At 39.8% G+C, this 25,080-nt stretch overlaps 1 protein-coding gene across 1 annotated transcript; it reads right to left on the bottom strand.

The window, feature by feature from the left end:
* Positions 1 to 23,638, bottom strand: LOC122664393 (protein decapping 5-like). Its single transcript, XM_043860187.1, has 8 exons — positions 23,382 to 23,638; positions 19,846 to 19,946; positions 19,168 to 19,239; positions 18,106 to 19,086; positions 8,213 to 8,278; positions 686 to 886; positions 455 to 565; positions 1 to 373 (listed from the first exon to the last, which is right to left on the bottom strand). The coding sequence occupies exons 1-8, from the start codon at positions 23,524 to 23,526 to the stop codon at positions 224 to 226; spliced, it is 1,827 nt and encodes a 608-aa protein (XP_043716122.1). The 5' UTR covers positions 23,527 to 23,638; the 3' UTR covers positions 1 to 223.
* Between the last annotated feature and the right edge of the window lie 1,442 nt (positions 23,639 to 25,080).

The following is a 25,080-nucleotide window of genomic DNA, read 5'->3' as shown; positions in this document are numbered from 1 at the left end:
AAAACAAAACCAAACATGGGTCCATAAAATTGATATATATCTCTGTTCATTGAAAGATTTTTTTCTAGAAATGGCTTGGGGTCTGGAGGACTTGCTTATTTCCAACACAATCACAAGCAACCAGGCAAGTTACAAGCATAGCCTATCATCAGTTTTCCTATTTCACTGGTCAGATGCCAGGCATTAGATCCCACCAATGTCACCCATAAAATACTAACCCTAACTAGTTGGGACGACCCGGAACATTGTATCCACGGCCCCTCCCAACATAGCCATACCCCCTCCCATAATTAGAACCTCGGGAATATCCACCACGGCCACCAAAACGGCCACCTCGGTAGCCACCGCGATGCCTTGGAAAATCTCCAAAAGTCTGCACACACATCAAAAGAACTTTAAGGGACCAAAGTATCGAAATTTGATGTTTATTGACAAAACCCAAGTGATACACTACCTCGGTATCTATTTTCAGCTGTTCAGAAAACCTGGGTCTTCCATTTCGTGCTCCACGATCAAGTGCATTGCAAGAAAGGGAATCAAAAAAATCGTCCTTAACATAAACAGGCTGTAGAAAGTAGATGAAAATTAACTGTTTAAGGTTGGGGGAAGAAAAAAAAAAGCAACCAACAAAAGACCTCTTTGTATAGGAATTAGGTTTACTGTAATACAAGCACCATAATCATACCTTAGTCTCAGAGTTCGATGATCCAGCATCATCTTCATCTTGCGAATCGTCTCCATCAGCCTCTTTCCCATTTCCTTCATTATCCCTCGAGTGTGTCTTGTTAGTTTTGCCAAGGTGACCCCATACTTCATCCTTCTTGAATTTCTCATTCATTGCCATAAAATCAAAGTCCTCCGTGAATTTGGTTACAGGGCGTGAAACCTGCAAGACCAAAGGTCAGTGACCATGCTATTGCAATATATTGCAGAACCAGTAACAATCATTACCATACACTGCAACACCACTACATATATTGTCAAGCAAGACCAAAGGTCAGTTACAACGTTATTGCAATATATTGCAGCACCAATATCACTCATTACCATACGCTGCAACACCAGTAGATATATTGTCAAGAGATGAGGGAAATTTTCCACACATGCGACACACATGAGTATGCGGGGGCGGGGCACACACACATACAAAACCTGCACATGGGGATTCATACTAGGAGTGCAGCAAAAACAGTTGTATGGTTTTGTATAAACTCCCCTTTCTGCTCCTCAAATGAAACAGATCATCAGATCACCACAACCAACCCGTGGTGTTGGGGAAGGAAGGAGAGAGAGGGGGTAAAGATACAGTACTGCAAATGATATATGGAGTTGACTCCCTTTTTCAAGAATTAGAATACAAGTGTATCCAGCATGGTTACAAGGATTACGATTATTAAACCTAAAAAAGTAAAGGACAGGAGGTTAAATTGTTCCCATGGACATGGAATATTGAATCACCCAATCAACAGACAGGATCTGACATTCGACCAATCAATCGAATCCACATTCATATGAAATGGCCCCAGCTGATCCAAGCAGACCACAGATCCATATTTCACACTCCAACAAAGAAAAATCAGCCATCTATATTAATCACCTTCTAGCAAATAAAGATTGTTGGTTACATCATAGTCAAATTACATATTCACAGGTAATATGTGCAATTACTGACACTTTGAAGAATACATAGCAGATCATGTGCCCCTCAAAGATTTGAAAGAACACAATGTATTTCTACACCATAAGCATATTATTCGCGAACTTGTGGTGCATTTTCCATATAATTCCAACTTTTTTGAGAGAATAAAGAAATTTTATTGCAAATAGAAGCTAGATTACAAGACTTAGATTTTTTTTTCTTCTTTTTTTTGGGGGGGGGGGGGGTTAGAGGACTTAGAATTTTGACTTGTTAGTATCTAAAGTTTTTGTTTTACATAAATAATGAATACAATGCATATACAAAGGTCTATATACTATATGTTATCATTAAAAATATCTTTCAATCACTATACCAAGTTATAACTATATGTATCCCACACAACATATTTTTCCAATCCCAGCTATGGTTTAAGTAACAACACAGGATGTCCTACCATCAACTAAAAGCTGGAAACGAATATTTAAACTCCCCAAAGAAGATACTAGCTTGATTTGTTAAGTTGTAAATAAATGAACAAATCTGAAAACAAGCCCACACAGGAAGTCTAGAGCTTTATTCAAGTCAAAGTGACCATAAATGTATTAGTTCCAATCATATGCACATAGTAAGTGCCTAAAGTCTAACAATCCCTCCTACAAACACAACAGGTAGTCAGGGACTAATTAGACATTTCAGATTTCAAAATATAATAGGAAAATGCCTTAATCCTGCTTGCTTAAAGGAACTATATTGAAGCTCCTAAACTCAACTCAACCAAGCCTGCCTTTTCCCAAATATATGGAATTAGCTACATGAATGCTGCTCCTCCATTCAACTATATTTAAGATTATATAAGCTGTAAATCCTATGCTATTCATATCTTTTCCCACTTCTTCCCCAGTCGATTTTGGTCTACTCCTGGACCCCAAAAAATATACCCATGCTAGTCACTATTTTTAAGTTTCTCAAATTCCTAAATGACTAAACACGCCAAAAACCATGTTAATCAATAGATGAGGGCACCTATTGTAGGGATTAACAAGGAACAAAGCCGGCCTCATTTCCAATTAATGAAGCAAAGATGATGGCATCTTTACTCTATAGACTATATTAGGTATCATAGTCGTCAAGGCATCGCCTATGCGCTAAGGCGGTTTTCTAGGTCCTAGGCGACAGGCCGCCAAGTTGTCTATCCAGGTCACAGAAACCATGGAGAAAGGAGGAGAAGGGAAAATGGGAGGGTGAAGGGAAGATAAGACCAAAGGAAAGAAAAATTAAAAGAGGAAGAAAAAGACGCAGCCGCCGAAGCTTCCCTGAAACTGACCAGGCAGAACTAGCACCAGTCCTGAAACTGGATTCCATTCTCCCTGCTCCCATTGTCTTCCGTGTCAAACTCAGAAGGATGAGTTGCCCTCAGCCAAGGAAAAGTAGAGGAAGAAGAACAAGAAGGAAGAAAAAGACGCAGCTGAAGAAGCTTCCCTGAAACTGACCATGCAGAACTAGCACCATTCCTGAAACTGGATACCATTCTCCCTGCTCTCATTGTCTTCCGATGTCAAACTCAGAAGGATGAGTCACCCTCAGCCAAGGAACTAGTCCCTAAAATCTTAGGCAGAAACAAGTTGAATCAAGGGTGCTCTCACGATTTCTTCTCAGCCCATGTACTGCCCAGAATAGAGTACAGCCGAGAGAAATCTAAGAAAACTCTCAAAACTATGGAATGTAGTAACAAGAAGGATGGCTGCAACCAAAAGCTCCACCACCTCTTCTACCGTCGGCCACATCAAAGTGGAAGAAGCATTTGTTAAGTTATTCCTTTCAGAGTTCAGACACTGTTTTAAGTTTATAAATTGCCCCCTCAAACTTACAAGGAAACTAAATTTTCATTTTACATATAACCCCTTCTCAATCCCCCCCCCCCCCCCACTTTGTATAGCACACCTTAAGTCGCCTAGCTGCCAAGGCGACAAGGCACCTGACCACCGCCTAGGTTCACCTTGGCACTATGACAACTATGGTAGTTTTAAGTTTTAACAAGGAGGAAGGCTTCATCCACAAAAAATGAAGCGGCTGAGAAAGCATCAGCACGACAGTGATTATTTGAGTAAAGAATCAAATAATTATTGACAATAATTAATGTAAAAAATAGGGGAAGAGAACAGAATCAAGACATAAAAGGATTCCTGGTAGCTATAACTTTAGAAGTTCAGTCTGTAGAACGAGAGTTCCAAGGAGTACGATGAGAGAAGATTTGTAATGTGAGGAATTTTTTTTTCCATGGCGTAGGACAGGTAGGGTAGCGTATATTATTTACGACACTATTGTAGCCAGATTATCAGAGGAAACTTAAAAGATTGGGACATAGACTCCCTAACGCAGCTTCTAGAAGGATTGGCATCACCTGTTCAATGCCTATGTATCTCTATTGCCTATTTGGTTCAATTAAATGCCATTTAAAGCCCACCACAAAAATACTTAAATACACTGGTAATCAGCTATGGAGAATCTTTGCCAAGAGGACCAAAAGCATAAAAACATGCGGAATGAAGAAGAAGAAGACCCAACCACCATGGTCAAAATATGATAAAAACATGAAAACATGAGATTTGAATAGCAAAAACATAAATCAATGGTAAAAACCCTAAGGTACCAGCAAAATGCCATTCTAACGGTCAATCCGGCAAAAAAAGGGGGAAAACATGCAAGGATATGTAGATCCATGAATATGCAAAGAATAATATATATGAACATGACATATAATGATATAAACACCTAGATCTAAATGCATAGAACACCATATCAAAACATGAAAGCAAATGAAAAAACCTAGTCTATATGCATGAACAAAGAAGAAGGCACAACCAACCGGCTCTTCAGCCACACAGGCACTACGCTATTAACAACTCAAATCATTCTTCAAATCTACTCCCGCAATGGGTATTACAAGCATATATAAAGAGAAAATATATATATATAACTCCTAATCGCAATCTAAAGATATAATGGAATCAAATTCTAAAGACTAAAAATGGAATGGAACTCTACCACTATCCAGCCAAAGTAAAACAAAAGATTACAAGATAAAATCAAATCTAAATAAATGAACTACTACTATCCAACCAGGCCCTAATCCCATTTCGGGCCCGGTTCTCAGTCGGGGCTCTCATAATCAGTCTCTTATACTGACTCGACTTAACAAAACAGAACTGTTAAAAGCTATTAAGCATCTTAATGTAACGCAAACACTCAACTTTAATTACTAGTCCCGAATACTAACTTCCCCCCCCCCCCAACCTTTATAGACTTTTAATTGAGGCCTGTTATAATGTAACCCACGAAAACAAAAAGCCTAAATTCACCCCACTTTATGGACTTATAATTGAGGCCTGTTATAATGTAACACATAAAAAATTAAAAGCTCAAGGTCCATAGAACCCATTCATGACCCAAAATAAAGTTTTTCTAAGCCCAATTGTGATGTAGATCAAAACATGAAGTGGCAAAACACTGTTCACGTGAACAGTGTCACAGCCCCATATTTGACTTGGTGAAAATGCAACTAGAAAATCCTGTGGGGCCCAGGACCAGATGGTGTGAAGACTTTTTTGGAGGGTAAATTTTATCTATATGTGGGGATTTAGGAGTTTAGTTTAATTTCTATTTTTAGAATTATTCTCTTCGATATTTTGTGGTTGTCTATTAAGCAACCTTAGCTCTTTAGTTTATAATTCCATATTTAGAAACTAGGCTTAACTTTTATTTAGAAGTTTCTATTTTCCCTAAGTTACTATTTTTAGTTTGTTTCCTTTTCTTGCAAGTTTCTAATTTTCTCTCACTTGCAAGGCAAGCATTGCTACCCATAAACATGTAATGCCCTTAGAGAACCCCCAACCAACGATTATGATGAATGAGAATATGCTTTTTGTGCAAAGTTTTATTGTCCTATTGTGTGGATGAAGGGCAGAGAGGCCTGGCTGGTGAGAGCCAAAACCCCTAAGGCTGAGAGAGCCTGGCTGGTGAGAGCCGAATCTCCTTATCCCCTATTTTTTTATCTTCTCTATTCTTCTTTTCCTTGCAATCAATCCCTGTGCTGCTGCTGTTCTCTGTTGAGCAATCCCAGTATTGTGAAGACTCATTCAAAAGCTGCAATCAACCCCAAACACTCCAAGACTGTTGCTGCCATCAATTGAAGCCTGCTGCTGCTCCTACAAGTTGAATTGTTGCTGCAACTCCTGAGTCCATAACTTCACATCCCTCCATCCGAATCTGTGGAGATTTGGCGCACAGAACCACACCATCAACCACTCCACTCGATCCCAATCTTGGCCTATTCTACTGGCTGGATTGCTCTACACCACTAACCTTCTATTTTCATACCCAACTCCCATCTCCACTTCTGACCATCAGAACTAAATTAAACTTGCAGCAAAGCTTCTCACCATCAAGACCTACATTCGATCTTCATTGGAGCCCAAATACACTACTGCTTGTGAGATATTCCATAACCTTTTATTTTGGAGTTCTTTTCATATCTCAGCATCCAACCATCAGAATTGGATGGATTTTGGAGCATAGAACCTGTTCAACATCACCTCCACTCGACCGATGTTTGGTGACCTGCTGCTGGCTGGTTTGGATCTTATTTACTAAGATACTAATTCTGATTTTGTTTCTAATTTGATGTTCTGCTGCAACTTATTATCGATCCTACTGTAGAGTGGTTGTTAGCTGAACCCCTTCTACATTTAATTGTGCAGTCTTGATTGCATCAGGTGACAAACAAAGTAGAAACATATTCAAGGGAGACTGATGGAGTTGGAACTATGACAGCCCCTGGCTGGAACCCCTAGAAGGAAAAATATTATCATGTTTGCAGTAAAAAATCAAGCCATTGGATATATAGTCTGCAAATGGAGATGTGTCACACTTCCATGGCACCAATAGAAAGAGGTCTTTCAATTTTGCATAAGACATTTGTTTCCATCCTCCTATTTAGGGATCCATTGTGCATGGTCTTAGGCACTTCACTATAATATGCAACTACCCTAATTAAGAAAAACTGGGGGTTGAGGGAGAAACAGCAGCTACTGTAGTTACACAAACACAATTTTCTATTTTGTAACAGAGTACTGATCAAGGAAAAAGAGGATTGAGGGGACTACAGTGCCCAAAATAATTGTATGTGTAGCAAAACACACTTGAAGAATACCAGAACCGAGAAGAGAAGAAGAAGAGATGAAGAGAAGAAGATGGGAAGAGAAGAGAACTGTCGGATATGACAGTCTCCCTCAGCATACTTGTATTCATAACTTGAAATTACAATAGAAAAGAGGGAACTCCTAATCTGATTAGGAATTCCTAATCAGGATAGGAGTCCAAGTTACAATAGGAGAATAATAAAACTATGACTAACAATTAGGACTCAAGTAGAACTAGGACTACCAACTAGGACTACAGCAACTCAAAGAGAAATAGGACAGACTCAAACTATAACTAGGAGTTTATAATCCTAATTATAAAACACAAAAACCAAATCACTGTTCACGTGAACAGTACTTCAACAGTATGTTACCCCAATTTCCCCATGATCCTCCTATGAGCACCAATTTTAAGAAAACAATAAACTCAAAAGTCATAGCTGATGTTTCCAACAAGTCTTATCAACCCACAAAAGCAAAAGAAAGCTTCCCTCAACATACTTATAGTGCCAGATCATAGCATACCAACACCTATGGCAGGTTTCATGTCAACATGGTAAGAAATTGGGATTTGAATGATCTAGTAACATACAATAACCCAGATACCCATAAGACTACAGGTGATCAATGCCAACAAAAAAGACCGTGGATACAGCTAGTTCAGTGAAATTTTATGTTATCAGAGAAGCATGCAAAGAACCAAATATCCAAAACTGCAACCAAATAACTGCACAGAAACTGCCAAGGAAAAAGAGAGAGAAATAAAAACAAAAGCTTAATATTCTCCAAATATCACTCCAAGAAAAAGAGGTAACACAATAGTAATAAGAATCGTATCCCAAGAATGTGGATCCTCAATATTCATTGTAGGAAAGAAACTATAAATCAAGTATGATATATCTATCCTGACTTAGAGGTTAGCAACTCTGTTATCCAAATTAAAGCTGTTCACTGTTGAGGTGGCCTTTTAAGTTTTAATACCCAATCAGATAATTATTTTGAGATTGCTCGTGTTTGTGGCAGTTCATTACTGAAGGCACAGAAGTGTTTTTCCTCTCAATTCTATCTTGTTGGATAATTTTCCCTCAAAATGTAGTCTTTTGATGATCATACAAGATACAAACAGTTACCAAATGAAAAATAGGAAGGCTGCTCCCATACATGACTTTATTTTGGGACAGGGAAGAGGAAAACAAGGAAGATAGTTGCAACACGTAAAAACCATGTGCAAATAATAACAGTTCATTATTTGTATCCATTAAATGCTTATGATATTGAGACATCACATATTCATCAAATTGGCCAGCCCCAGTGGCAAATTGTTTGGTTGATAAAGATATAGATCATCTAAAAAGGCAACTAAATCAACATGTACCCCAATTCCTCTTCCTCTTTCACGGCTCCTATGATTGTGACGAGTATGAGAAGGACCTCCATTCAGCTGGAAGGCAGAAAAAGGTAAAAAGAAGAACAAAAAAAACAGTGTTAAGCTCATCATTGGTAAAACCAAACCCAAATGTAGTTAAGAAACATCAAGTACCAAACTTTATTAAGAGTACTCCAATGATATGGGGAAGATGTAACATTCACAGAATTAATGCACATAAACAATTGTAGTACACATTGTTTAAATACAACAGATATAACAAAAAGCAAAATCAGTTAGTGGAAAGATGCAAAGGTACATGAACTGAAATATCACAAGTCCAAATCATTCCACAGCAAGTTTCTTTATAAATAGTTTGCTATATACCCCAATAGCCAGCTAGCATGCAACTGAAATATCGAATTGACTAAAATGAGTTTAGCCAATATAGCAGTTCCACTTTGCCTTATGGAATGGAGACAGGAATACATCTCCACTGCATGACCCCGCCAATTCAGTCAATTTACATCCCTTCCATTACCTTATCTGAATAATTGCTGAAGACAATGGAGCTGGAAGCCCAGAACCAGAAGCAACAAAGAAGAATATGCTTTTGCATGAGATGAAGACTTGCATATATAGCTGTACATATAAAAATTCAGGCCATTGATAAGCTGCTGACATTATCGTACTAACCCAAGATCTCGGCGAGTTTCTCGGTTTTTTAAGAAACCGAGACGAAATGGGATACGATACAAAATAATACAAGATCTCGGACCTCGGGTAGAGATCTCGGGTTGACTCATGGAAATGACCCATCTATTATGTATTTATTTACCTAACTCGACAGAACTCGACATATCTCGGCGAGATCTCGGATCGCGGGTCAAGAACTCGGTTTGACCCACGGAAATGACCCATCTACTATGTATTTACTTACCCAACTCGACAAAACTCTTATATGCTTGCTGTGGAGCACTACATGCAACATTACAGCAACACTATATCATGGGAAGACTATGTGACACTAGCGGGCACTGAACACTTGATTCAAAGTCATTTTATGTGATGATAGTTGTAACACTGTTAAACAGTTTGATGTATCACTTTAACATTTCTAATTCTTATTTAAGTTGTTTAGCTATTAATTGAATGTTTTGCTTGCTTTCTATTACTCAATTATGTGTAGAGTAGGGTATTTTAGTACGTCATCGCCTACCAACCTATGGTCCAAATTGAAACTCATATTATTTGGACTTTGTTTTTGCAAAATCTGATAGTGTCATTGTATTTAAATGGCCTAAAATAGGTTGAATACCAAGTTTCAGACCCAAACTAGATCTAAAACCCACAGAGTTGAGGCTTCGAGTTGGAAAAAAAAAATGCACCAACTTGGCGAGATCTCGACTCGACTAGGTTTTTTGAAGGGCCAAGTTGGTACCGAGACCCGAGTTTTAGTACCTTGGGTCCAAGCACAAGGAGGAAGAAGCCTTGAAGAAGGCTGTTGTTTTTGTTTTTTTGTTGGAGCCTTTTCCCATACTTAGTTTTATTTCAAGTGTTTTAATTGTCTAGGGGCAAATTAGTCTTTTACCCTTTTAATTGTTTAAGTTGTTTTTAAGTCCCCACCCCTCCACGATTTCTAATAGGAGGGCTGAATTGTTTTGTAATTAGATTCAGATTTGGGATTTGATTTGAATCCTAATCTGAATAGGAATTGGGCTTTAGCCTTGTTTTAATAAATAGCTCTATCGTGGGAGGCTCCCCCACAGTTCAATATTAAAAAATTCTGCTTCTTAGCTTTGCTGCCATTGCTGCTGATTGCTCTTTGAGTGCTTGCATCCTTGTGGATCTCAAGGTGGATAGGGTAGGTGGACTCCTGCGACTCCTTGCATCGTAAAGATCAGGAGGTTTCTCTCAATTGTCAAGCTGCTGCCTTTGGAGTTTCTTCAAACCAGTAAGTTTGTTTTAAATTTCTGCATATACCTTCTTCTCATCCTCCAAACCAAACCGCCATAATCTGTCCAGCCTTCCCTCCACTCCACCTAATTTACAATCCCATCCATCCACTAAACCCTCATCTCCATTAAACCTGCAATTTTCCCAGAAAACTCCATTGAAACCATAGCTTGGTTTTCAAGCAACCAAGTTCCAGCCGCTTGATCCCCTCCAAACTCCCATCGAGTCACTTACTCATTCTCCCCTACACTCTATCCAAATTTCAGCCCTTCATTCCATCTCTAACGCCCTCATCACCACACTCCATTAAAACCCAAAACCCAGAGATCGATAGATCAGTTCTGCCCTAATTTTGCACAATTTCCAAACCTATCCAAACCCTTATATTTTTATACAATAATAACCCTTATTGTCATTATCTCATCCTCACCCTAGTTTTAGCCTACATTATCCAATCCTACTCCAATCGGCCAGCATTGTTCGAGACCCTGATTCACTGGCTTCTAGTGGGAATTAATCCTAACTAGAACTACATTAAATTGGTATCAGAGCCATGGATGAACATGACAATCCATTGTTGAATCCAGCAGTACCACCCCCACCTGATCCTATGGCTGCTATAATGGAGATGCTTCAGAAGTTAAACGAAAAAGTAACTCAATTAGAAGAACAGAGGAATACTCCACTTAGGGATAGCAATGATCTCCTTAAAGAGGACAGAATCCAAGTCAATTTTGAAGTACATGGAACTCTGGGAAGGAATGAATATCACAGAGATCATTCCATAAGTCATAGGGACCACAGAGATCACAGAGACAGATGCAGATATGACAGGAATGACAGAGATGAATACAGAGAAGACCCTTGAAGACCTAATTTTGAGGAGTATCTGAGATCTTACTTCACTGCAGATGAAGCTACCAACAGAAGGTATGAAACACAGAAGGTTAAACTTGAGCTGAAAGAGTTTGATGGAACTCATAAACCTCAAATATTCTATGACTGGCTTGCTGCCCTAGATGACTACTTCGATTGGTATGATTTGCCTGAAAATAGAAAGATGAGATTGGCACATACCAAGCTGGTTGGCCCTGCCCGAGAATGGTGGTGAAATGCAGAGAGAGACATGGAGCTTGATGGCCATGCACCCACTACTTGGGAAAACATGAGATATGATTTGAGGGAGAAGTATTTACCCAGGCACTACAGAGCTCAGATGCAAGATCAGTTCAACTCCCTACGACAAGGGGCTATGACTGTAGCTGAGTACATGCAGAAGTTTGATGCTCTTTCTTCTCGTACTAGCACTAGAGAAGGAGCCACTCAAATGTTATCTCGGTTCTGGCTAGGATTGAGATTAGATATTGTTAGGGCTATTGGAGTCGCTGATGTTAGAGACATCAAGGACTGTTTTGAGAAACCTTGAAGGATGAAGACCTAATGATTACCAATAAAAGGTTTGGTTCCTCTGCTGTCGACACCAAGAAATCTTTTCCAGCATCCAAACCTGCTAATGGTTACAATAGAGGTAATACTTCTACTGCTAGTCCTACACGATCAAGTTACTCTACAGGTAGCTCTTCTCGCTCTACACCCCCTTCACGTGTAGACAACAAGGGCAAAGCTCCCCTGACCAGCAATGATCCTCGGATGTGTTACTATTGCAATGAAAAGGGCCATTATGCCAGGGATTGCCCCCAAAAGCATAGGCGAATCAATGTGGCTGAAAGGAAAGATGAAGGCCATGATGATAGTGATGAACAGGGTTTATCTGCATATCCCCTTGATGAAGAAGATGATGGGGCTGATTATTTTGAAGACTTGGGTGATGATGATGAAGATACCTGAGGTGTGCATGTTGTGACATGCATACTAGCTGTTGAAATTGAACGCGAAGATTGGCGACGTACTTGCATCTTCTACACTCGTATGCGAGTTGGAGAACGCGCTGCCCAGGTAATTGTTGATAGAGGTAGTTATGCTAACGTTGTGTCTGAAGGCATTGTGAAGAAAGCTAATCTGAATTTTGAGAAGCACCCTAAGCCTTACAAAGTCTCTTTGCTGAATGGTAATAAATTAGAGGTGAATAAGAGATGCTATGTTCCCCTCCAACTTCATCACTATTCCGAAAGGGTTTGGTGTGATATCATCCCAATGAAAATGACTGATGTTCTATTGGAAAGACCCTGGCTCTCCGACAATGATGTCGCCCTTTATGGAAGAAAAAATCAATGTGTGTTCAAACACAAGACAGTAGATTAATCCTCTTAATCTACCTTTGGAATTGCGCAAACACAAGACCATGCATACTAATAAAAAAGGGACAGATTCTGAGAATAAATTACTAGCTGTTCCACAGAAGGAGTTTGAACAGACCAGCCATGATTCAGGTCTGGTTCTAGCCGTGGTAACTCAAGAAGTTGCTACCCAGTCAGAAGTGAAGCTTGCACAGCCCATTAAGGACTTATTACATGATTTCTCTAATGTGGTGCCAGAGGAACTGCCTAATGAGCTGCCCCCATTGAGAGATATTCAGCATGTTATTGATTTGATACCTGGCTCTATGTTACCAAATCTGCCTGCCTACAGAATGAGTCCTACAGAGCATGAAGAACTCAAGAAGCAAGTTGGAGGGCTGCGCCAAAAGGGATTCATTGAAGAGAGTCTCAGCCCTTGTGTCGTTCCAGCCTTATTGACTCCAAAGAAAGATGGTTTGTGGCGTATGTGTATGGACAGCAGAGCCATCAACAAAATTACAACCAAATACAAGTGTTCAATTCCAAGGCTTGATGATATGTTAGACATGCTGTCCGGCTCTATGATCTTTTTTAAGATTGATCTTCGAAGTGGTTATCATTAGATTCGTATCCGGTCTGGAGACGAATGGAAGACAGCCTTCAAGACTAAAGAAGGACCGCTCGAATGGAAGGTTATGCCTTTGGTCTGACGAATGCACCTAGCACATTCATGAGAGTCATGACACAGGAGCCTTGGTAATCTATTGCGCTGTTTGGTCAAAGATTATAAGAAGACATGGCCCTCCATCCTTGATTGCTGAGTTTGCATACAACATTTCTGTGAACAGGACCACTAGTCGTACCCCTTTCGAGATTCTCCTTGGGATACAGCCTAAGTGTCCCATTGATCTTGTTCCTTTACCCCCTCAAGCTAGGGTAAGTGTGGAAGCAGATGGGTTCCTCTGCCACATCACCGAGGTGCACACTGATATTCAAAGGAAGATAACACTCAGTACTAATCATTACAAGGCTACTGCTGATAAGCATCGCCAATTTGTGAAAATTCAAGCCTGGAGATATGGTCATGGTCAGGGTAAATCCAGAGAGACACCAACCTGGTGTCAACAGTAAGCTCCATCCAAAGATGGGTCCAATGCTTATGTTCTAGAGTTGCCTGCTGATATGGGCATAAGCAATGTTTTTAATGTGGCTGATCTCTACTTGTACACGGGACATCACTCAGATGATGGTGATTCGGAGCATATGCTGAAGCTGCCCCAACTCAAGCCAGCTACTGCAGATGTGATCAAGGAGGTCCTAGATGATATGCACAAGACCACTCGACATGGCACAGGTTACCATTCTTTCCTTGTCAAATGGAAAGGTCGCCCCAGCCAGGACAGTACTTGGATCCATGCAAACGACTTCAAGAAGCTTGATCCCGCATTGTATGATCGATACATGGCTTTCACCCATCCATCGGAGATGAATGTTTCTAAGCCAAGGAGAGCTGATGCAGGTCCAAGCACAAGAAAGAAGAAGAAGCCTTGAAGAAGGCTGCTGTTTTTGTTTTTTCGTTGGAGCCTTTTCCCATAGTTTTATTTCAAGTGTTTTAATTGTCTAGGGGCAAGTTAGTCTTTTACCCTTTTAATTGTTTAAGTTGTTTTTAATTCCCCACCCCTCCACGATTTCTAATAGGAGGGCTGAATTTTTTTGTAATTAGATTCACAGACTTGGGATTTGATTTGAATCCTAATCTGAATAGGATTTGGGCTTTAGCCTTGTTTTAATAATTAGCTCTATCGTGGGAGGCTCCCCCACAGTTCAATATTAAAAAATTTTGCTTCTCAGCTTTGCTGCCATTGCTGCTGATTGCTCTTTGAGTGCTTGCATCCTTGTGGATCTCAAGGTGGATAGGGTAGGTGAACTCCTGCGACTCCTTGCATCGTGAAGATCAGGAGGTTTCTCTCAATTGTCAAGCTGCTGCCTTTGTAGTTTTTTCAAACCAGTAAGTTTGTTTTAAATTTCTGCATATAACTTCTTCTTCTCATCCTCCAAACCAAACCTCCATAATCTGTCCAGCCTTCCCTCCACTCGACCTAATTTACAATCCCATCCATCCACTAAACCCTCATCTCCATTAAACCTGCAATTTTCCCAGAAAACTCCATTGAAACCATAGCTTGGTTTTCAAGCAACCAAGTTCCAGCCACTTGATCCCCACCAAACTCCCATCGAGTCACTAACTCATTCCCCCCCCCCCTATCCAAATTTCAGCCCTTCATTCCATCTCTAACCCCCTCATCACCATACTCCATTAAAACCCAAAACCCAGAGATCGATAGATCAGTTCTGCCCTAATTTTGAAGAATTTCTAAACCTATCCAAACCCTGCTATTTTTATACAATAATAACCCCCTAGACCTGCCTATTAAAACCATATAAACCTTATTGTCATTATCTCACCCTAACCCTAGTTTTAGCCTACATTATCCAATCCTACTCCAATCGGCCTGCATTGTTAGAGTCTTAGAGATCCTGATTCACTGACTTCTAGTGGGAATTAATCCTATCTAGTACTACATTAATGACCCTCCACTCAAATTACTAAGACCAGCCCCTTTGGTTGATAGGTCTCAACATCAATTTCTAAACATGGGTTTAACAAAATTCCACCAATGAGAAGGATACTTTCTCTAAAACATGATTCCTTCGTCTTTTTTTTAATCATCAGAAAAATACTAAAAATGGCAAAGGGTCGTATTGTGTCACAAGAACAGCAAAAAAAGCTCTTGAACCAAACATAATCCAATTATTAAACAGGTACACAAAGACCTGTTTAAGAAACCACCATCCTGAACGTGACAGAAGATAACGGCATTGAACAGCAGGCAGAGGTAATTTTACTGAGTTTCTGCCACAACTAATAAGATCCTGTTAAACGGTATTAAAAAAGTTCATAATTCAGTTCGGGTTTAGGAGGTTCAAAAGAAAATGCCCTGTTTACATAAGTATCCATTTACGTCGCCCAAAAGCTGACTAATGTAGACCAGTCACAACTCACAAGTGCTAACCAGTCCACAAGAGGATCGCAAATTTCAGGTCCAGCAACAATAAATACTTCGATCGGTTCTCAGATTTGCAAGAAATTTCAAAATAATAAAATAAAAAACAAGGAATCAAAGAAGGGAAGAAGAAGATAGAGGACTCTCTCAGACTCGGGTCTCTCATCCACGGCCTCTCACCGTATTTTGGTCTCTCATCAATGGCATCTCACCATACTCTATCACAGAGCAAAGCACAAAGCTATGTTTTTTTCTCTCAATCTCATTAATTCAAATTCGTGTACAAAGGCTGTAGCCCCTCACAAATTTATATAAAAGACTCAAAGACAGACTCAAATCTTAAAAAGGAAAGGCCTAACCCAATCCTTAACTAATAAGGTAATATAAACCAACTAGGAAACTAAAATAATGAATAAAACTAACTCAAAACAGAACTGTAACTAAACTAATGAAGCAAATCCCGTTTTCCTACTTTCTACCCATATCTTAGACCCATTAAAGTGTCCCATAACAATGAAAACACATGGGATCAAAGCCCAACACATACATAACCCAAACCAAAGCTTATTTCCAATAAAATAAGCCATCTAAGTGACTTATCTGACTTATGTGCATCACTGATCCAACCGAAACACACAGATTTAGCAGATTAAGTCTAAGTGTATAGTATGACCTCAACTAGCAAACGAGTAATGATAAGAAAGCAGTACGATGGAAGAAGAATAAGGTGATGAAATAAAGAGAAACCAAACAAATTTAGAGGAAAACAAAAAAAAAAAAAAAAATTAGAATATCTACGTCCCCATCCCATGAGTCATGAGGTAGCATAGTCCCACACATGGCCAGCTAGGGTCATCATCAAGAGAATTTCCGCCCTGAAACAACATATTTATATTGTCTTACGGCAAACTCTAGCCCTAAACTTCAGCTAGAGAATGTACCATGTATTTCATAAATCTAACACACTGAGAAAATGATAGTGGAGGCCCCCACTCCCATCATTCTCTCTGTGTGATAGATGGGCAATAAAGCATGTATTAGGAAGATTCCACATAACCAAGAGAGCAAGAACACCACAGGCCCTCTTATCATCTCTAAACCACAGTTATCAAGGCGGGAAGGTGACCATGGCATTTTAGAGGGTAAAGCAAGGCAATACCGACATGGCGGCAAGGCGCCCGCCTAGGCGCCCAAGGCGTCCAAGGTGACCAAGAAGCCTGGAGGCGACGCCTTGATAACTATGCTCTAAACAGTCCTATATTGTATGGCCTTGGACAATAACCCATGTATAATTTTTCCTTTAATCCAGCCCCATATTCTTGTTGTACAATTGGCACTTTAAAGATAGCTCAGCCATCTGACATCTTAATCCAGATGATGGGTACAAACTACTTAAAAGGAATCATCTCTGATTCCCACCGATTTGGCCTGCATACACAATGTAACTGGAACCAGCAGCACAGGAAGGCTGTTCGGAGATTGCAGGAAATACAGACAAAACAAAACAAAATAACTCCCTTTACTACATATTACCATAATAAGAGATTCTGGCAAAACACATCACCATGTTTTCTGGAATGGTAAAAACATTATTCAACCAAATCTGCACTTGACACTTTCATGCTTTACAATGGCCTTTAGAATTAATAATGGACTTTAACCTACGAGGATGGCATAATAGCTACAGAGTTTCATCGTTACAGGTTTTATAACTTGGTGTAATTCTTAAAGCACTGATGATATAACACAAAAGCAGCTACATACTGTTATAGATGGGTATAATGGTTTCGGTGATTCGCAACCTCTTTTTTCTTTCTTCATTTTTATTTTACCATGGTGTATTCCTTTTCTGTTGGGTTGCAATCTCCATCTTCATTCTTGTCTCATGGCCATTCTCTAGACAGGTGAGGAAAAGGAGATTGTGAAATAAGGATCCCATAGGGTGCTCGTTGGTGAAGTAGTTTACTCTTCCTTGCACCTCAAGACTGAATATCTTACAAGAAGGAGAAACATAGGCATCATTCAACCAAAAACCTCCTCCAATGAACAGAGGAATCAGCTAGAATCCAGACAGGTAAGGTTGATCACTAGAACTCATATGCTTCCAACAAAAGTGAGGAGTTAGTCTCCATCGCCAATCCAAGTTTCATGTGGAGCTTATGCTGCTGCTTGTCTGAGCTTCTTGGACGAGTTGTGTAGTTAGAACTAGTTTCACTGAGATGATAAGTTTCTGACTCGCAGAAATGCTTGGAATGACAAATAAAACTTTGAGGAGCTTCTCTCATCAGCTATTTGGAATGCAGGGAGAGAAATCTTGAAGACAATAAATCCACAGAAATGTCAGACATAGCTTAAAGTCCTGTGGATGCTTCAGTCTTTGGTTCTAAGGAGTTACCTAATGTAAGTTCAGATAGTTTCAGAGAATACCGATTGCCTATGTGGTGTCTCCCAATAACCTTTGGTAGCAGAATGTTCCATTTTCTTCTTTCATCAATAAATTTTATCCCTTCTATGTTTTAAATAACAGGCTTCGTAACTGACACAAGAAAGACCAATCTAGTCTCACAGGAGACATATCTGTAAAATAATCTACACAAGGAAATCACAAAATATTTCAACAACAAAAAATAAATGCAAGTTTTACCTTTTGTTCAGATGGGGAAGGCAATGGTAATATTGGTGCCTTAGATTCTGTTGGAGTCGGTCGCGGGGGTTCTGATGATGATGTTTGAACCACCTCTACATCTTTATGAACAGGTTGTGAAGGATGAGATGAAGATATTGGTGCTGGCACAGGCTGCAACAGTTGACCTGGAGTTACCAGAGAAGGTGTCGATATTTCGTTGTGACTTGAACTGGATGTCCCAACAACTGATGGCACAGATTGAGACATAGTTTGATAAGGCAAGGTTGAGCCAGGAAATGTCTTAGGCTTATTATAGATTGGTGGTACAATGGGATTTACATCCAGAGTTGTAGTAGTCAATGGAGACACCAACGGCAGGCCAGTATTCAATGCTGCTGTAGGCAGAGCAGGGGTAGAGGCCTTATTTGGCATCAGACTTGATGATGTTTCAGAAGCTACTGCAGAAGACTGGACAGGAGGCATTGTTGATGGTAAAGTAGATGGTGGCGGAATAGTGGAGATTAAATTCGGGGAACCACTACTAATAGGTGGAATCAAATTAGGAGGAAATTCTGTCAAATTAGAAGCTGCTGTTGGTAAAGAAGCATTCATGCCAGGATATTGCATTGGCTGCTGCATAGAAGGCGGCATTGGCTGCTGCATAGAAAGAGGCATTGGCTGCTGCACAGAAGGAGGCATTGACAAGCCAGGTGGGGGACGAAGCAAAGATTGTTGCTGGACATGAGGAAGCCCACTCGAGGGTCCATAGTATCCTTGCCAATACATTGGCATAGCTAGCCCACTACCATTTGCACTTGGAGGAGGAGGTGAAGACCCCCATGATCCTAAACTCCCACCAGGTTGGTATAATGGCAGACCACCCTGGAATGTTGACCTGGGAAGTCCCAATTGTGCTGTGTGCGAATTAATGTCTGTTACAGAGCCATTACCGGCAGAAGGCAAGGTTGTAGATACAGATGCAGATTGGGGATAGTGAGACTGAAAAGGTTAAAAGCATGTAGTGAGCACATTGAATAGATAAAATGCATTATATGTATTAGACATTGTCATTGCACTAACCTGTATAATAGCAGGATCATTGTGTATAGGTGGTGTACTCTGAACAGGTGGAGAAGATTTAACCTGTAAATCCTGCAATAACATTCCAGAAGAATTGTTTCAGGGTCTATCTGGTGAATATACCTTCTTGAAATACAAAAAGTTCTATGAAAGATGAAAACCTAAAAATTTCAAAAAGCAACCGTTCATGGAAGTTAATAACACAGAAGGTAATCCAATCAGTTGCTAAAATAATTACGAAAAGATAAGATGTGATGCCACGTCAAACGTGTTCTCTCACTGCATTCACTAAACCTGAAAATAATGGTTTAACATTATTACATGAATCCAAGAGGTATCAGCAAGCTCTCAAAATGCAACTAGCAACAGAGGCAAGGGAACATGATGTACCACCATATTTCCAATTGAAATCAGTCAAAATAAATAAATAAACCATTCTTCTGAAGTCTTTGTTTTGAATCATACTGGACAAATCAGTTCAGAGCTACACTTTGTATCATGTAGATGGAATAATTAAGCCACCAAAGACGCCCATTGTTTCTACAATTGCAACTTTTATTTGTTGAGCTGCCTAGTGGGGTAGATGTTTATATATATGCATGGCATATGTCAGTATTGAGTAGGATATATGGCTGTCCTTATACCACACATACGTCAGTAAGTGCACAAACAGAATACCTTGATGTCACTTCCACGGAACAAGATGTACTCATAAACTTTGTCATTTGGAGGTACTTGTGGACCATCTTTCTTCCTTCCTTCCGTTCCAAATGACCTTACTGAAAACAGGGGGAAAAAAATCAGAAACAATAATGAAATATAAATCATAGCTTCTGAGCACCATGAGCAGAAAATACAGGTGCATGAAGGAGAGAATAAATAGATATACAAAGGAAAACGATTTTACTTCAAAATATGTACAAATAGAAAGAAACAGAAATATGAAAACTTAACAATCATGCCCAAATGCAAAGCTTGCAAGTTTTCTTTCTCTCCTCACAGCAAACTGCCTACCTTTTTAGCTTCCAATTTTGAGTACATATGCAAATAAAGTTAAGGGAAAAGTGTCTGAGCTGGTGGTGTAGGCTACGCCAGCACTCTCTCTCTCTCTCTCTCTCTCTCTCAAGACACTCTCTCTCTTCTCCATCCCTGATTGACGAACAGTCTCCAGCCCTCCCCATTGGCTGGCTCCCAACTTCGCCAGCTCAGAGAACTCTCTCTAAAGTTAAATTCAGTCACTCCCCAAAAACTTGCAGCAGCCATCAATAAGTCTGAAAATTCTTAAATGTTTGTCCCACTGGGCCTAACAAACTCTCAATATACTCAAAGATGTATGGCCTGGATATATCTAAAACAATGAACCATCAATTAAAGAATTTCTTCAGCCTATAGCTATGAAAGAAAAACAGAAACATCCCAACAGAGAAGAGATCAATACTTTTCAATCTAAGTCCTAAAAGTATCTAAAAGTAAATAAATAAACATATAATACTCCTAAAACTGAAAAAAATCTCAACACATACTTCCTTCCATATGTCTAGGGCATAAGGAAAGTCAAAGAATCACCTCCAACTGCAAAATTGTCAGGAAAATTTGGTTTCATTTCTAAGAATTCTTCAATATGGGCTAGGTCTGCCAAGCAGACATAGACAATTTAATTGCAGATGGCACATGGCTCTGTCAAATGAAAGGCCAGTTATAACTATCATAGCAAGTTTTTGGAGGATACTGAAAATACAGTCAACAGGAGAAACTTTACATGATTCTTCTCTTTTTTACCTGATCAGCAACAAAAAGTAACATTAAATTAAGACGACATGAATGTTATGAGCAGACGGTGTTGCTTTGCTTCACTATTCATCGATACCTTTCTGTACCATCATCCCCTCTACATCACATACAAAACATTACAAGGAAAATGGAGCACGGCCACATTCAAACCAAAAAAAAGGAGCACAATCATGTCCTCATAAAATTGGATGCCATATGAGCCCAAAGGCAATTGTATCAGACCCAACAAGTTGTATTTGCCACAGCCCAACAAAGCAAACATGATCCACTATCCAAGCAGATCATTCATGTTGTACAAGCCCTATTTTAAAACACCAGCCTATTTCTCTTCCAGAAATTGCAAATGGGGTCAACTTGCATGACTCATCCCCAGGAACCACATTTGCTTGCAGGCTTGCTGCCAACAGACTATGAGTATCTCCTGCACTGACATATGATGCACTAATAGTTTTAAATAACAACCCCATCTGCCACTCATAGCTGTATGCTTAAGTGACTAGCAGTCCCCTACCCCTTTTTCAGATGATGCTTACTTGATAGATATAAACAATAGATTTTTCAACCGACAACCAATCAGTAAACATTAGAATATAATATTCCGTTAATATCATGTGAACACCAAAGAATAATACTTTCAACGAAACAGAAGCATTGGGAAAACAATTGTTGGGGAAGACCACATTCTCCAACTTATGGCTGAAAGATCCTCACACCTAGCCATATGGAATTAGGGATGTAAACAGATAGTCGAAAATTCGAATTTGATTTGCATCCGTATTAAAAAATTATTATCTGGAAACTATCCATATCCGTGCGGAAACTAATCGGATATGTATATGGATATCCCAATCTCCAACCGGATATTATCCAATTCGTTTAGCTTCCGGAATGCATATGTGCATCTCATTATAAAATAAAGTGCTATTAATTTATAAATTATATTTTATAATAACAATAGCAAACGGTAAATCGGCAATACTTGCACAGAGTTAGTGGACGCAATAAGTTAATTTAAAATAAAAAAACCTAGAGGAGTGGAGGTAGTGGAGGACAGCACTAGGGTACTAGAGTTTTTAATCTAGGGTACTAGGGTTTTTGTCTGTAGTGGTTATTGTTCACTGTTCAGCAGATTTTTAACCTCTTTGGTGTTCTTTCATCTTTTCCAAGACGCATATTTGAGATACAAACAGACCAAGATCGACAAATCGAGAGAGAGAAGAAAAGGAGGAAGAGCAAGCAAGAGAGGAATCTCTCGCAGGCCGGGAAGGAGGTTTCAGGTTTGTACTCGTGTTGTCAGAGACGGACAGCAGAGATATCCAGCATTCCAGCAGCTTCGTGCCCTATTCTTTGCAACTGCACCTTTCGAAGCAAATATCCGAAAGTCTCAAATATCCGTTACAGAAACGAATTTTAATTCGGAATCATTTTTACGTCTCCGAAGGATATCAAAACGAATTTGGATAACAACTAGAATTATCGAATTCGAATCTGCATAATGGCATATCCTAACCGAAGTCGATCCGTTTACATCTCTATACTATGGAATTAGTCGTGTGAGGGAAAGAGGTGTGGGAGCTTGTGGGCATTATATAGGCGTCCCCGTCAAACATGCAACTGATCGTTTAAAGGCTGGTCGAAAACCTCATTCCATCTTAGCAAGCCCAGACAGAGGACTGTTTGGCCCACCCCTTTAGTGTTGATATGCTAAAGCGATCAAGGTAGACCTTGACTTCTTTATACGCATCAACGAGAAAAGGTGAAGCATATAAAGGCCCTTGCTGACCCTAGAAGAACTCAAACCCCAACAACTAACAACTACAAGAGTATCCAATCCTCCGAAAGTACTAGAATCTCCATTGAAGTATTAAAAATGTAACATCAGAAGCAACAAAATAGAAACCTTTGTCCACTTACATGCGGTCATGCACATAAAACATAAACCTTGAAGCCCCCTAAATTTTAAAGAAACTCATGGTAGCAAAATAATAAATAGATAATACAAGAAGAACTATATTCCCCTACTTCAATCTAACTTTTGTTTTATGAATGGGAAATATATATTAAAGAGAGAATCAATAAACAAAACAAAAGCCAAACTGGCTATCCAAGGGGAAGAACCCCATCAAATGAAAACAAACAACAATTAGAAGGATGATACAATAAAAGATAAGGGTAAGAAACAATTAACAAAAAGAAAGATAAATCAAAATATCCAGGGGAGAAAACAATATGAAAAGATGATACATCAAAATCAACGGGGGAGAAATTTGGAGATAGGGGTGGTAACAGTTCAGAAATTCAGATTGCAAAAGCCCAGAATCCAAGAACCCATAAAATAAAATAAAATAATAATTCCTAGAAACTTAAAAAAAAAGGTCGGAAAATCGAAGGACAAGTGAAAGCCCTATGACGTAGAAGATTACCATTTCTCAACCCGATACTGGATTCTTCAGTGTTAATGTTGTATAGAATGCCTTCGTAACGGATTTCGCACTTTGAAGTCAAGCTAATCAAGCTGCCGATGTAGGAATCGGCAGACCCACCAGATCTCGAAGCCTCTGCTGCCATGTCGTTTGCAGGGAACGACAGAGCATACGAAGTGCTCTTCTTGCAGTTAAGGAATAAACTATAAATATGAAGAAGACACGGGCAAAGAGAGAGATAGAGGGCGAGGAGAGGACAGTCTCGATGGAGGTAAGGGAATTCAGAGAGATGGACTACGAGGGGAGAGGGAAAAAACCCTTGACGTTTGTTTGTTTGTTTGTTTGTTTGATTTTAGTACAGGTAGAACTTAGAAGATGGACGTTTTGGGCTGTGGCTCATTTACCGTATTTGACCCTTTGGAGGTTTATCTATTCCTATATGGAGAGTGATAGCTATAGAGCGCGTGAGCGTGAGCGTGAGCGTGCAATACATAATATGGGAAGCAATTTTCTAGCACTCCCAATCTCCCATGTGTCTATCTCTCTCCTCCTTAAAACAAGGGGTCAGAGGTGTCTTTACACATGGGGAGGAGAGAGACATAGACTCATGGGAGTGCTGACGTAGGCCATACTCCCACACAAAAAAAATTTCTCATATAATATATATGGGAAAATGTTCTATGCACTAGGGGCGCAGGATGTGTCCACACGCATGGGGTTAGGCGAAATGACCACTCCGCCCTCCTGAATGACCGAAAAGACCGCCCCATGTGTCTGGAGTTCTAGACAGCCTGCTCCCCTATGCGCTCCAAGCCAGAGAACATCGCCCCAATATACATATAAAGAGAAAGAAGCCTGGAAGGCAGCGTCAACGTGGCCCCTATGCCCAAACACAACGGAAGCAAAATGACCACTCACACCTCATGAAATGCATAAATCATGTCCTGATGATGCTTTCGTGCGTGCTCCCATTGACCCCTACACTAGCGCAGGGATGTTGCCTTTCACGGATCCCTTCTATATATATAATGAGGAAAACATATTGCCCAATTGCATAGATCACCTAGACACAGGATCCCACGAAATTACCATCTTGACCCCATGAAATAAAAAATATCATTCAGGTAGATGCCCCTGCGCTTGCTCTCATTGAGAAAAGGTTGGGGTATACCGTCGATATACCGCAAGCTAGCGCTTGTTGTGTCTATCTCTCCCTCACCTTTGAAATGACTCCCCTACCTCTCGTATATGATGCTCAGTCTCGCACCCCCATTGGAAATGCCCACTAACTTAACTCTTGCGGGCAGTGTGCCTATCTCTCCCCCTCTACATATATATAACCATGATTGGATCTTAATTTTGAAGTGCGGCTAGTCCCAGTCTGTACATCAATAGCTTCCTGACCTAAGGTATTTAGTCTTCATATATATACATCCATGCATGTATGGGTGTAGTGAAAGGGTTACTTCAATTTGACAATTCGACTTCTACCCAAAATATATGTATAAAGTAACAAATTTGACAATTTGACTATGAAAAGTATGAGTTCCAAACCAGTGTTTTAGTAATCGGAATCAATATTGGCAGAGGTGGATGCTAAAAAAATCTTTAACGTTGGACCTATGTACGGTCTGGTGTCTGAGTCTCAACCCCGTTCTGATAGAACAATACATGCAGAATATTCATGGAGATCAATGAG

Source organism: Telopea speciosissima, chromosome 6 (genome assembly GCF_018873765.1).
Source record: "Telopea speciosissima isolate NSW1024214 ecotype Mountain lineage chromosome 6, Tspe_v1, whole genome shotgun sequence".
Lineage (NCBI taxonomy): Eukaryota > Viridiplantae > Streptophyta > Magnoliopsida > Proteales > Proteaceae > Telopea > Telopea speciosissima.
This window is presented reverse-complemented; position numbering and strand designations above follow the sequence as displayed.